This window comes from Anas acuta, unplaced genomic scaffold (assembly GCF_963932015.1).
Source record: "Anas acuta unplaced genomic scaffold, bAnaAcu1.1 SCAFFOLD_201, whole genome shotgun sequence".
Taxonomy (NCBI): domain Eukaryota; kingdom Metazoa; phylum Chordata; class Aves; order Anseriformes; family Anatidae; genus Anas; species Anas acuta.
The window spans coordinates 27,835-42,046 of NW_027076205.1; the positions used below are offsets into that span (position 1 = coordinate 27,835).

A 14,212-nucleotide genomic window follows, 5' to 3' on the forward strand; every position below is an offset into this window, starting at 1 on the left:
ATGGGGACACTGGGACAGGGACACTGGGATGGGGACACTGGGACGGGCACAATGGGATGGGGACACTGGGACAGGGACACTGGGATGGGGACACTGGGATGAGCACTGGGACGGGGACACTGGGACAGGGACACTGGGACGGGGACACTGGGATGGGCGCAATGTGATGGGGACATGGGGATGGGCACTGGGCTGAGCACTGGGACGGGTACAATGGGACAAGGACAGTGGGATGAGCACTGGGACTGGGACACTGGGATGGGCACAATGGGATGGGGACATTGGGATGAGCACAATGGGACAGGGACACTGGGAGCGAGACACTGGGCTGGGCACAATGGGATGGGGACACTGGGACAGGGACACCAGACTGGGCGCAATGGGATGGGGACACTGGGATGGGGCCACCAGACTGGGCGCAATGGGATGGGGACACTGGGACGGGGCCACCAGTCTGGGTGCAATGGGATGGGGACACTGGGATGGTGACACCAGTCTGTGTGCACTGGTGCCGCGCCCCCAGCCGCGGGGTCAGGGTGCCGGACCCCACCCCAGGGGCGCACACGGACACAGGCCCCAGGTTCCCGACCCCTTTATTATCACCCATCCGCCCAGGGCAGCTCGGGGGGGTCGTGGGGGAGCTGCTGGGGGTCGGGGGGCTGGGGGGGGCTTTGGGGCACGACCCCCGCCCCCAGCAGGAGGCCGAGGCAGTGCCCCAGCTCCCCGCGCCCCCGGTGCGCCCGCTTGGTGCCACGGGGCAGGCGGCGGCACGAGGACACGTCCAGGTACAGCAGCGACGGGCACCGCAGCAGCAGGGCGCTGGGGGGGGGCACGGGGGGGTCGTGGGGGTCAGGGGTAGGGGTGGGGGGGTCGTGGGGGGGGTGGGGGGTCAGGGGTCGGCAGCACCCAATGCCCACCCCAAGGATCTGGGGAGTGCGCTTGGAGATGGGGAGGGGACACCTGGATGGCCCCAGTGACAAGGGGTGGGGGGGGCACTGGGAGCCCCCCCCCAGAAGTAAGGGATGGGGACAGGGGACCCCCCCCCCCTGAGACAGGGATGGGACCCCCGGACCCCCCTCCAAACCCAGGGATGGGGACAGGGACACTGGGAACCCCCCCCCAGAGCCAGGGATGGGACCCCCGGACCCCCCCCCCCAAACCCAGGGATGGGGACAGGGACACTGGGACCCCCCCCCCCCAGAACCCAGGGATGGGGACAGGGGCACTGGGACCCCCCCCGAGAGCCAGAGAGGGGACCCCAGGACCCCCCCCAAACCCAGGGATGGGGACAGGGGCACTGAGACCCCCCCCCCCAGAACCCAGGGATGGGGACAGGGGCACTGGGACCCCCCCCGAGAGCCAGAGAGGGGACCCCAGGACCCCCCCCAAACCCAGGGATGGGAACAGGGACACTGAGACCCCCCCCCAGAGCCAGGGATGGGGACAGGGACACTGGGACCCCCCCCAAGCACCAGGGATGGGACCCCCGGACCCCCCCAGTGACCAGGGATGGGGACAGGGACACTGGGATGGGGACATGGACCCCCCCCCGAGCCAGGAATGGGACCCCCGGACCCCCCCCAAACCCAGGGATGGGGATGGGGACCCCCCCCCAGAGCCAGAGAGGGGACCCCTGGACACCCCCAGTGCCCAGGGATGGGGACAGGGACACTGGGACCCCCCCCAGAGCCAGAGAGGGGACCCCAGGACACCCCCCAAACCCAGGGATGGGGACAGGGACACTGAGACCCCCCCCAGAGCCCAGGGATGGGGATGGGACCCCCCCGACCCCTCAGAGGGGTCCCCCCCCAAGCACCCACAGGCAGGGAACCTCCCAAAATCTGGAGATGGGGACACCCCAGGATGGGGACACCCAGACCCCCCCAAGCCCAAGAAGTAGGGACAGGGAGCCCCGGACAGCCCCCCAGCACCCAAAATGGGGACACCCGGACCCCCCAGGGACCCCAAGACCCTCCCAGGATGGGAGCACCCGGACCCCCAAGGACCCCCAGACCCCTCCTAAGCACCCGGGGACACGGACCCCCAGACCCCTCCCCAGTACCCAAAGATGGGGACCCCCAGGCCGCCCAGGGACCCCCAGACCCTCCAGGATGGGGACCCCCAGACCCCCCAGGGACCCCAACACCCCCCAGAATGAGGGCACCTGGACCCCACAGGGACCCCCAGACCCGCAGGATGGGGACCCCCAGACCCCTCCCAAGCACCCGGGGACGGGGACCCTCAGACCCCTCCCAGCACCAAAGGATGGGGGCACCCAGACCCCCAAGGACCCCCAGACCCCTCCCCAGTACCCAAAGATGGGGGCACTTGGACCCCCAGGGACCCCAAGACCCCTAGGATGGGGACCCCCAGACCCCCCAGGGATCCCAAGACCCTCCAGGATGGGGACCCCCAGACCCCCCCCCCCAAGCACCTGGGGACGGGGACCCCCAGACCCCTCCCCAGTACCCAAAGATGGTGACCCCCGGAACCCCCAGGGACCCCCAGACCCGCAGGATGGGGACCCCCAGACCCCTCCCAAGCACCCGGGGACGGGGACCCTCAGACCCCTCCCAGCACCCAAGGATGGGAGCACCCGGGCCCCCCAGGGACCCCCAGACCCGCAGGATGGGGACCCCCAGACCCTTCCCAAGCACCTGGGGATGGGGACCCCCAGACCCCTCCCCAGTACCCAAAGATGGGGACCCCTGGACCCCTCCCAGCACTTGGGGACAGGGACCCCCACCCTTCCCAGCACCCAAGGATGGGGACACCCAGACCCCCAGGGACCCCAAGACCCTCCAGGATGGGGGCACCTGGACCCCCCAGGGACCCAAGACCCTCCAGGATGGGGACACCTGGACCCCATTGGGATCCCAAGACCCTCCAGGATGGGGACCCCCAAACCCCTCCCAATCACCTCGGGATGGGGACCCCTAGACCCCTCCCCAGTACCCAAAGATGGGGATCCCCAGACCCCCCCCAAGCACCTGGGGACGGGGACCCCCACCCCTCCCAGCACCCAACGATGGGAGCACCTGGACCCCACAGGGACCCCAAGACCCCCCCAGCACCCAAGGATGGGGACCCCTGGACCCCCCAGGGACCCCAAGACCCCCCAGGATGGGAGCACCTGGACCCCATAGGGACCATCAGACCCCCCCAACACACCCAGGATGGGGGCACCCAGACCCCCAGGGACCCCAGGACCCCCAGGATGGGGACCCCCAGACCCCCCAGGGACCCCAAGACCCCCCAGGATGGGAGCACCTGGACCCCATAGGGCCCCCCAACCCCCAGGATGGGGACCCCCAGACTCCCCCAGCACCCAAAGATGGGGACCCCCGGAACCCCCAGGGACCCCAAGACCCTCCAGGATGGGGACCCCCAAACCCCTCCCAAGCACCCGGGGACGGGGACCCCCAGACCCCTCCCCAGTACCCAAAGATGGGGACCCCCGGACCCCCTGGACCCCCCAGGGACCCCAAGACCCCCCCAGGATGGGAGCACCTGGACCCCATAGGGACCCTCAGACCCCCCCAACACCCCCAGGATGGGGGCACCCAGACCCCCAGGGACCCCAGGACCCTCCAGGATGGGGACCCCCAAACCCCTCCCAATCACCTGGGGACGGTGACCCCACCCCCCCACCCCCACCCCATTCCCGGGGGGGGTCCCATCCTCACCTGAGCGCTTCGGGGCCCACCCTGGTGCCCGCCAGGTCGAGGGAGTGCAGGGGGGCTCCGGGCCCGAAGGCTGCCAGGGCTTGTGCCAGGTCCTGCTCCCCAAAACCCAGCCCGGCCAGGTCGAGCTCCCGCAGGCTGTGCCGCCAGCGCCAGGCCAGCGCCGCGCAGCCCTGGGGGGCGCTGGGGGGGGGGCAGGCGCTGCAGTGCAGCCCCAGGTGCAGCTGCTCCAGGTCTGTGGGGAGGGGACGGTGGGGTCAGGGTGGGGTGGTTGGGGTGGGGTGAGGGGCATGGGGTGGCATGGGGTGGCACGGCACCATGGATATGGCATGGCATGGAGTGGTTGGCACAGCGTGGCACAGCACGGCATGGCACCATGGATATGGCATGGGGTGGGGTGGGGTGGTCAATGTGGCACGGTTGGCATGGTGTGGTTGCCATGGCATGGCACCGTGGATATGGCATGGAGTGGTGTGGTGTGGCACAGCTGGCATGGCATGGTTGGCACAGCGTGGCACAGTTGGCATGGCACAGCGTGGCGCCATGGATATGGCATGGTGTGGTGTGGTCAATGTGGCACGGTTGGCATGCTGTGGTTGGCACAGTTGGCATGGCAAAGCATGGTGCCATGGATATGGCATGGCGTGGCATGGTGTGTCATGGTCAACTTGGCACAGTTGGCATGGCACAGCACGGCACCATGGATATGGCATGGTATGGTGTGGTCAGTGTGGCACAGCATGGCACAGTGTGGTGTGGCACAGTGTGGCACCATGGATATGGTGTGGTGTGGTCAACACGGCATGGTTGGCATGGCGTGGTTGGCATGGCACAGCATGGCACGGCACCATGGATATGGCATGGCATGGAGTGGTTGGCCCAGAGTGGCACAGCATGGTGTGGCACAATATGGCACTATGGATATGGCATGGCACGGTGTGGTCAATGTGGCACAGTTGGCATGGTGTGGTTGGCATGGCATGGCACAGCATGGCACCATGGATATGGCATGGAGTGGTGTGGTGTGGTCAATGTGGCACAGTTGGCATGGTGTGTTTGGCACAGTTGGCATGGCAAAGCATGGTGCCATGGATATGGCATGGCGTGGCATGGTGTGTCATGGTCAACTTGGCACAGTTGGCATGGCACAGCACGGCACCATGGATATGGCATGGTATGGTGTGGTCAGTGTGGCACAGCATGGCACAGTGTGGTGTGGCACAGTGTGGCACCATGGATATGGTGTGGTGTGGTCAACACGGCATGGTTGGCATGGCGTGGTTGGCATGGCACAGCATGGCACGGCACCATGGATATGGCATGGCATGGAGTGGTTGGCCCAGAGTGGCACAGCATGGTGTGGCACAATATGGCACTATGGATATGGCATGGCACGGTGTGGTCAATGTGGCACAGTTGGCATGGTGTGGTTGGCATGGCATGGCACAGCATGGCACCATGGATATGGCATGGAGTGGTGTGGTGTGGTCAATGTGGCACAGTTGGCATGGTGTGTTTGGCACAGTTGGCATGGCAAAGCATGGTGCCATGGATATGGCATGGCGTGGCATGGTGTGTCATGGTCAACTTGGCACAGTTGGCATGGCAAAGCATGGCACCATGGATATGGCATGGTATGGTGTGGTCAGCGTGGCACAGTTGGCACAGTGTGGTGTGGCACAGCATGGCACCATGGATATGACATGGCATGGCACGGTGTGGTTAATGTGGCACACTTGGCATGGAGCGGTTGGCACAGCGTGGCACAGCATGGTATGGCACAGCACGGCACCATGGATATGGTGTGGTGTGGTCAACGTGGCAAGGTTGACATGGCATGGCACCATGGATATGGCATGGCATGGCACGGTGTGGCGCCATGGATATGGCGTGGTGTGGGGTGATCAATGTGGCACAGTTGGCATGGAGTGGTTGGCACGGCACCATGGATATGGCATGGAGTGGCGTGGTGTGGCCAATGCGGCACAGTTGGCATGGTGTGGTTGGCACAGCATGGTGTGGCACAATATGGCACCGTGGATATGGCATGGCATGCTGCAGTCAACGTGGCACAGTTGGCTTGGCATAGTTGGCACGGCATGGCACAGCCAAAATAGCACAGCAGAGCCTGACCAACACAACCAATGTGGCATGGCACAGCCCAGCATGGCACGGCACAGCCAGAATGGCATGGTACAGCCCACCCAACACAACCAACGTGGTACAACATGGCACAGCCTGGCACGGCACAGCCAAATGGCATGGTAGAGCCTGATCAACACAACCAACGTGGCATGGCACGGCACAGCCTGGCACAGCACAGCCTGGCACAGCCCAGCCTAGCATGGCACAGCCAAAATGGCATGGTGCCACCCACCCAACACAACCAATGTGGCACAACATGGCACAGCCTGGCACGGCACAGCCAAAATGGCATGATAGAGCTTGACCAACACAACCAACGTGGCACAACATGGCATGGCACAGCCCAAATGGCACGGTGCCACCCACCCAACACAACCAGCATGGCACGGCATGGCACGGCAGAGCTGGCCCAACACAACCAACGTGGTACAGCATGGCACAGCCTGGCACAGCGCAGCCCACCCAACACAACCAATGTGGCACAACACGGCACAGCCTGGCAACAACACGGCACAGCCAAAATGTCATGGTAGAACCCAACCAACACGGCACAGCACGGCCCAGCCCAGCCTGGCACAGCCAAAATGTCACGATAGAGCCCGACCAACACAACCAATGTGGCACGGCACAGCCCAAATGGCACAGTGCAGCCCACCCAACACAACCAACATGGCACAACACAGCACAGCCCGGCACGGCACAGCCAAAATGTCATGGTAGAGCCTGACCAACCCAACCAACATGGCACGGCACAGCATGGCACAGCCCAAGTGGCACGGTGCCACCCACCCAACATAACCAACGTGGCACAACATGGCACAGCCTGGCATGGCACAGCCAAAATGGCATGGTAGAGCCCGACCAACACAACCAACGTGGTACAGCATGGCCCATCCTGGCACGGCACAGCCCAAATGTCACGGTGCCACCCACCCAACCCACCCAGCGTGTCCCACCACACCCCACCCCATCCCCACACCCCCCCCGGTGCCCCCACTCTCACCGGCGCAGGGCAGGCTGAGCAGGGCGCGCGGCGAGACGCGGGCGCAGCCGCGGAGGTCGAGGAGGCGCAGGCGGGGGGAGGCGCGGAGCAGGCGCCCCAGGACGGTGTCCCCGGTGCCACCGCCGCCGGTGGCCGTGGCCAGGCTCAGCTCCTGCAGCTCCGGGAAGCCGGGGGCCAGCGGCGACCGCGGGGACCGCGCGGGGCCACCAGGGGACGTTCAGGAGACGCAGAACCTGGGGGGCGCACGGGGTGGGGGGGGGCGTGGGTGGGGGGTCTCATGGGTGGGGGTCTCATAGGTGGGGGACCCATGGGTGGGAGGGAGAACACAGGGGGAGTCCCTTGGGTGGGTGTCCCATGGGTGGGGGGGCAGACAGGGAGCCCCACAGAGGGGTGTCCATGGGTGGGGGTCCATGGGTGGGGGGGGCCCATGGGTGGGGGATCGGGAGAGAGCCCCACAGAGGGGTGTCCATGGGTGGGGGTCTCATGGGTGGGGGGCCCATGGGTGGGGGACCTCGGGGAGAGCCCACAGGTGGAGTCCCTTGGGTGGGGGGCCCATGGGTGGGAGTTTCGCAGGTGGGTGCCCCATGGGTGGGGGGCCCATGGGTGGGGGGTCAGGGGGGAGCCCCACAAAGGAGAGTCCATGGGGGGGGGACCCATGGGTGGGAGGGAGCTCATGGGGGGAGTCCCTTGGGTGGGGGGGCCCATGGGTGGGGGGTCAGGGGGGAGCCCCACAGAGGGGTGTCCATGGGTGGGGGGCCCAAGGGTGGGAGGGAACCCACAGGGGGAATCCCTTGGGTGGGGGGCCCATGGGTGGGGGTCTCATGGGTGGGAGCCCAAGGGTGGGGGGTCAGGGGGGAGCCCCACAGAGGGGTGTCCATGGGTGGGGGTCTCATGGGTCGGAGGGCCCATGGGTGGGGGACCTCGGGGAGAGCCCACAGGTGGAGTCCCTTGGGTGGGGGGCCCACGGGTGGGAGTTTCGCAGGTGGGTGCCCCATGGGTGGGGGTCTCATGGGTGGGGGACCTGGGGGGGAGCCCCACAGAGGGGTGCCCATGGGTGGGGGTCCATGGGTGGGAGGGAGCTCATGGGGGGAGTTCCTTGGGTGGGGGGTCCATGGGTTGGAGTTTCACAGGTGGGTGCCCCATGGGTGGGGGTCTCATGGGTGGGGGGCCCGTGGGTGGGGGATCAGGGGGGAGCCCCACAGAGGGGTGCCCATGGGTGGGGGCCCATGGGTGGGAGGGAGCTCATGGGGGGAGTTCCTTGGGTGGGGGTCTCATGGGTGGGGGACCTCGGGGAGAGCCCACAGGGGGAGTCCCTTGGGTGGGGGGCCCAAGGGTGGGAGTTTCTCAGGTGGGTGCCCCATGGGTGGGGGGGTCAGGGGGGAGCCCCACAGACGGGTGTCCATGGGTGGGGGGCCCAAGGGTGGGAGAGAGCTCATGGGGGAAGTCCCTTGGGTGGGGGGCCCATGGGTGGGGGACCCATGGGTGGGAGAGAGCGCATGGGGGGAGTTCCTTGGGTGGGGGGTCCATGGGTGGGAGTTTCGCAGGTGGGTGCCCCATGGGTGGGGGTCTCATGGGTGGGGGGCCCATGGGTGAGGGGTCAGGGGGGGAGCCCAACAAAGGGGAACCCAATGGGTGGGGGTCCATGGGTGGGGGGCCATTGGGTGGGAGCTTCTCAGGTGGGTGCCCCATGGGTGGGAGCCCGGGGGGGGTGTCCTATGGGTGCCAGCCCCCCAGAAGGGTGCCCATGGGGGGGGGTCACCACATAGGTGGGTGCTCCATGGAGGGGACCCCATGGGTGGGATCCCAATGGGTGGGTGCTGATGGGGGGGTGCCCATGGGGGGTGCCTATAGGGGGGTCCTATGGGGGGGGGTGCTGGTGGGGGGGAACCCAATGGGTGGGAGCCTCATGGGTGGGTGCCCACGGGGGGGTGCTGATAGGGGGGAACCCCATGGGTGGGAGCTGATGGGGGGGGTGCCCACAGGTGGGTGCCTGTGGGTGGGCGCCCACGGGTGGGTGCTGATGGGGGGGGGTGCCAATGAGGGGGTGCCGGTGGGGGGGGGTGCCCACGGGGGGGGTCACCCCATAGGTGGGTGCTCCATGGAGGGGACCCCATGGGTGGGTGCCCATGGGGGTTACCAATGGGGGGGGGTCATGGGGGGTGCCTATAGGGGGGTGCCCATGGGGGAGTGCCCACGGGGGGGTGCCCACGGGGGGGGTCACCCCATAGGTGGGTGCTCCATGGAGGGGACCCCATGGGTGGGTGCCCAAGGGGGGGTGCCCATGGGGGTTACCAATGGGGGGGTGCCCTTGGGGGGGGTGCCAATGGGGGGGTACCCACGGGGGGGGGGTTACCTGCAGCTGTGGGCAGGCCGCCTGCAGCTGCTCCACGGGGACCTGCAGCGGGTGGGGGCTGCGCTGCCGCCCCCCGTCCACCTCCAGCAGCTGCAGCTGGGGGCAGCTCCCCCCCTATGGGGACAGGAGGGACACAGGGGGGGGGTGACAACACCGCCGGGACCCCCCCCACCCCCCCCACCCCCCTGGGACCCCCCACTCACCGCCAGCGCTGCCAGCACGGCGCTGGTGCGGGGGCCGCAGCTCAGCCACAGGCGCCGCAGCCGCGCGCCCCCCACCCCCAGGAATTTGGGCACGGCCCCGGCCTCCACCTGTGGGGGGCACACGGCCCCATAACCCCCCCGTCACCCCCATACGGCCCCATAACCCCCCTGTCACCCCCATACGGCCCCATAACCCCCCCGTCACCCCCCTGCCCCCCCCATGTCCCCAGGTGGCCCCGTATCTTCCCCTGGGTCTTTCACGTGTGTCCCCCCCCGCACCTCTATGTGTCCCCATGATCCCATATCCCCTGTGTCCCCCCCCCCCGCACCCCCACATGTCCCCCCCATGTCCCCATGTGTCCCCATCCCATATCCCCATGTCCCCCTGTGTCCCCATGTCCCCCACATCCCCACATGTCCCCCCCAGGCCTCATGTGTCTCCCCATGTCCCCACGTGTCCCCTACGACCCCATGTCCCCATAACCCCCCATGCCCCCCCATGTCACCTATGATCCTCCGTGCCCCCCCTCCCATATCCCCTTGACCCCCGATGCCCCCCCATGCCCCCTGTGCCCACCCCACCCCCCATGCCCCCCCATGACCCTCCCATATCCCCATGCCCCCCCATGTCCCCCCATGCCCCCCCTCCCATATCCCCATGACCCCCCATGTCCCCCCATGCCCCCCCTCCCATATCCCCATGACCCCCCATGCCCCCCCCATGCCCCCCATGTCCCCCATGCCCCCCCACATCCCCGTGCCCCCCATGTCCCCATGACCCCCCACGCCCCCCCTCCCATATCCCCTTGACCCCCCATGCCCCTCCCACATCCCCATGCCCCCCCATGTCCCCCATGCCCCCCATAACCCCCCATGTCCCCTATGACCCCCCCACATCCCATGACTCCCCATGACCCCCATGCCCCCCCCCACATCCCCATGCCCCCCATGCCCCCCATGCCCCCCCTCACATATCCCCTTGACCCCCCATGTCCCCCCCACTTCCCCATGCCCCCCATGTCCCCCATGCCCCCCCAATGTCCCCCCCCACATCCCCATGCCCCCCCATGTCCCCACATGTCCCCTATGACCCCCATGCCCCCCCACATCCTCCCTCCCATCTCCCCATGACCCCCACACCCCCCCATATCCCCATGCCCCCCCATGCCCCCCCATGCCCCCATGTCCCCCCATGTCCCCCCCATATCCCCATGTCCTGACCCCCCATGCCCCCCCCACATCCCCATGCCCCCCACGCCCCCCCATATCCCCATGCCCCCCATAACCCCCCATGTCCCCTATGACCCCCCCACATCCCCATGACTCCCCATGCCCCCCCATATCCCCATGCCCCCCATGTCCCCTATGTCCCCACATCCCCCCTCCCATATTCCCATGACCCCCATGATCCCTGTGCCCCCCATGACCCCCCCATGACCCCCCCATGCCCCCCACGCCCCCCCCACATCCCCATGTCTCCCCCATGTCCCCCCCACATCCCCATGTCCCCCATGACCCCCACATCCCCCCTCCCATATCCCCATGACCCCCCATGTCCCCCCCATATCCCCATGCCCCCCACGCCCCCCATGCCCCCCCCCATGTCCCCTATGACCTCCATGCCCCCCCCACATCCCCATGCCCCCCATAACCCCCCATGTCCCCTATGACCCCCACGTCCCATGCCCCCCCATATCCCCATGACGCCCCCATGTCCCCCATGAACCCCCCATGACCACCCCATGCACCCCACGTCCCCCCCCCCACATCCCCATGCCCCCATGCCCCCCCCATGCCCCCTCCCATAACCGCATGCCCCCTATGACACCCCCACCCCCCAAGCCCCCCTATGACCCCCCCCTATGACCCCCCCGTGCCCCCCCACCTGGGAGCCCTGCAGGTGCAGGCTGTGCAGCCGGGGGCAGTGGGTGCCGAGGGCGCAGAGGGCGGCGGCGGTGACCCCCCGGCAGTGCTGGAGGCGCAGCGAGGGACAGCAGGGGACACGAGGCCGCCAGTGCCTGGGGGGGGGCAACGGGGGGGGGAACAGGGGTGAGGGGGCACCTGGGGACATCTGGGGACAGCTGGGGGGTGAGGGGGCACCTGGGGACACTTGGGGACACGTGAGGGGTGAGGGGACACTGGGGGGGCATGGGGGTGAGGGGACACCAGGGGGGCACGGGGGTGAGGGGACACCAGGGGGGACAGGGACACCGGGGGGGACAGGGACACTGGGGGGGCTCGGGGGCACCTGGGGACACCTGGGGGCACCTGGGGGGTGAGGGGGACACCAGGGGGGCATGGGGGTGAGGGGGTACCTGGGGACATCTGGGGACACCGGGGGACATCTGGGGACACCGGGGGGGTGTGGGGTGAGGGGACACCTGGGGGGTGAGGGGACACCAGGGGGGACAGGGACACCGGGGGGCACAGGGGGTGAGGGGACACCTGGGGACACCTGGGGACATGTGGGGACACCAGGGGGGCATGGGGGTGAGGGGACACCTGGGGACATCTGGGGACATCTGGGGGGGACAGGGACACCAGGGGGCAGGGGGGTGTGGGGACGTGGGGACAATGGGACGGCCATTGGATTTGGGATGGGGGGACTTGGGGGGACACCTGGGGACATGTGGGAATGGGGGGATGTGGGGGGGGTGTGGGGACACCTGGGGACATAGGGGGGGTCATGGGGACATGGGGGGGCACTGAGGGGACATGGGGGGGGCCATGGGAGGATACGGGGGGGACACGGGGGGGTCATGTGGGGACACCTGGGGACATGGGGGAGGCCACAGGGCCATGGGGGGGCCATGTGGGGGCACAGAGGGGACACGGGGACATAGGGGGGGGTCATGTGGGGACATGGGGGGGTCACAGGGGGGGGTCACAGCACCCACCTGCAGCACCTCGGGGACCCCTCGCAGCCACTGCCTGAGGCTGAGCTCCCGCAGCCGGCACAGCCTGGGGGGGGGGGGACGACACACAGGGGGGGCTGGGTGACACCGCGAGGTGACACCGGGTGACATGGGGGTGGGGTGCCCCCCCCTCACCTTCCAGCCCCCACCCTGGCGGCCACAGCCCGGGGGTCCCGGCAGGGTCCCAGCGCCAGGCGCTGCCACAGCCCCGGCTCGGTGGCGGCTCGGTGCCAAAGGTGACACACCAGGGACACCCTGGGGGGGGGGCACATATTTAGTGTCCCCCCCCCCATGTGTGTCCCCCACCCCCCCCCCTTTGTCACCCACCTGCAGAGCAGGGGCACGGCCCCCTCCTGCTCCACGGCCCCCCCCAGGATGCGCAGCAGCAGCGGCAGCGGCAGCCGGGACCCCCAAATATCGGGGGGGGCAATTTGGGGAGGGGGGGGCGATGGGGTCCCACCGCCCCCCCCCCCCCCCCCGAGGTTTAATGGGGGGTGGGGGGGACCCCGAGCTCTGTCTGGGTCTGGGGGTCTGGGGGGTCTGGGGGGGGTCTCAGCCCCCGGCAGGAGCAGCAGCAGCCCCGGGGGGGTCCCCAAAAGCTCCTCGGGGGCTGGGGGGGGGGCGGCGGCGGCGGCGGGGGCGGGGGGGGGCGAGAACGGGGGCTGGGGGGGGAGGGGGGGAGAGGGGGGGGGAAGGGGGGGGGGTCACACACAGGGATGGACCCCCAGCCCCATAGCCAGCCCCACAGCCCTGCCCATGGCCAGCCCCATAGCCTGCCCCCCCAGCCCCATAGCCAGCCCCATGGTCCTGCCCCACAGCCCTGCCCCATAGCCAGCCCCACAGCCGGACCTATGGTCAGCCCCACAGCTGGCCCCATAGCCGGCCCCCCCAACCCCCAGCTGACCCCCCAGCCCCACAGCCGGCCCCACAGCTGGCCCCACGACCCCACCCCACAGCCAGCCCCACAGCCCATGGTTGGACCCACAGCCAACCCCACAGCCCTGCCCCACAGCCAGCCCCATAGCCAGCCCCCTCCACCCCCCAGCTGACCCCCCAGCCCATAGCCAGCCCCATGTCCTGCCCCACAGCCAGCCCCACAGAGGGACCCATGGTCAGCCCCTCAGCCCCACAACCAGCCCCACAGCCAGGCCTATGGCCAGCCCCCCATCCCCAAACTGACCCCCCAGTCCCACAGCCAGCCCCATGCTCAGCCCCCAGCCCCAAGCTGAGCCCCAGCCCCATGGCCATGCCCCACAACCAGCCCCACAGCCCTGCCCCACTCCCACCCCTCCCAGCCCTCTCCCAGCCCCCAAGCAGCCCAAGCGCCCTAGCCCCCCCACAGCCAGCCCCACAACCAGCCCCACAGATGGACCCATGGCCAGCCCCACAGCCCCCAGCCCCACTCCCCAGCCCATGGCCAGCCCACAGCCCTACCCCATGGCCAGCCCCACAACCAGCCCCACAGACGGACCCATGGCCAGCCCCACAGCCCCCAGCCCCACTCCCCAGCCCCATGGCCAGCCCCCCAAGCAGCCCCCCAGCCAACCCCATGGTCAGACCCCCAGCCCCACAGCCGGCCCACAACCAGCCCCACAGCCGGACCTATGGCCTGACCCCAACCCCAACCCCAGCCCCCCAGCCCCACATCCAGCCCCCCAACCCTGCCCATGGCCAGCCCCCCAACCCCAGCCCCCAGCCCCACTCCCAGCCCCCCAAGCAGCCCCCAGCCCTACCCCATGGTCAGACCCCCAGCCCCACCCCCAGCCCCATAACCCTGCCCCACACCCAGCCCCATGGCCGCCCCCCAAGCAGCCCCCCCCGCCCCCCCCCAGTACCGGGGGTCCTGTGGCCGCCGCCGCTCCCCCGCAGCCATCTTGAAGGGGGCGGGGCCGGGGGCGGGGCCAGAGGAG

At 69.1% G+C, this 14,212-nt stretch overlaps 1 protein-coding gene across 1 annotated transcript; it reads right to left on the reverse strand.

The window, feature by feature from the left end:
- Window positions 1–576: 576 nt before the first annotated feature.
- Window positions 577–12,777, reverse strand: FBXL6 (F-box and leucine rich repeat protein 6; the record flags this gene model as incomplete). Its single annotated transcript, XM_068668568.1, is given in 10 exon segments — window positions 577–819; window positions 3,687–3,918; window positions 6,832–7,003; window positions 7,005–7,064; window positions 9,185–9,298; window positions 9,388–9,495; window positions 11,273–11,405; window positions 12,285–12,348; window positions 12,438–12,557; window positions 12,630–12,777. Coding segments are annotated over 10 exon segments (1,371 nt in total), but the record flags the coding sequence as incomplete, so codon positions are not given.
- Between the last annotated feature and the right edge of the window lie 1,435 nt (window positions 12,778–14,212).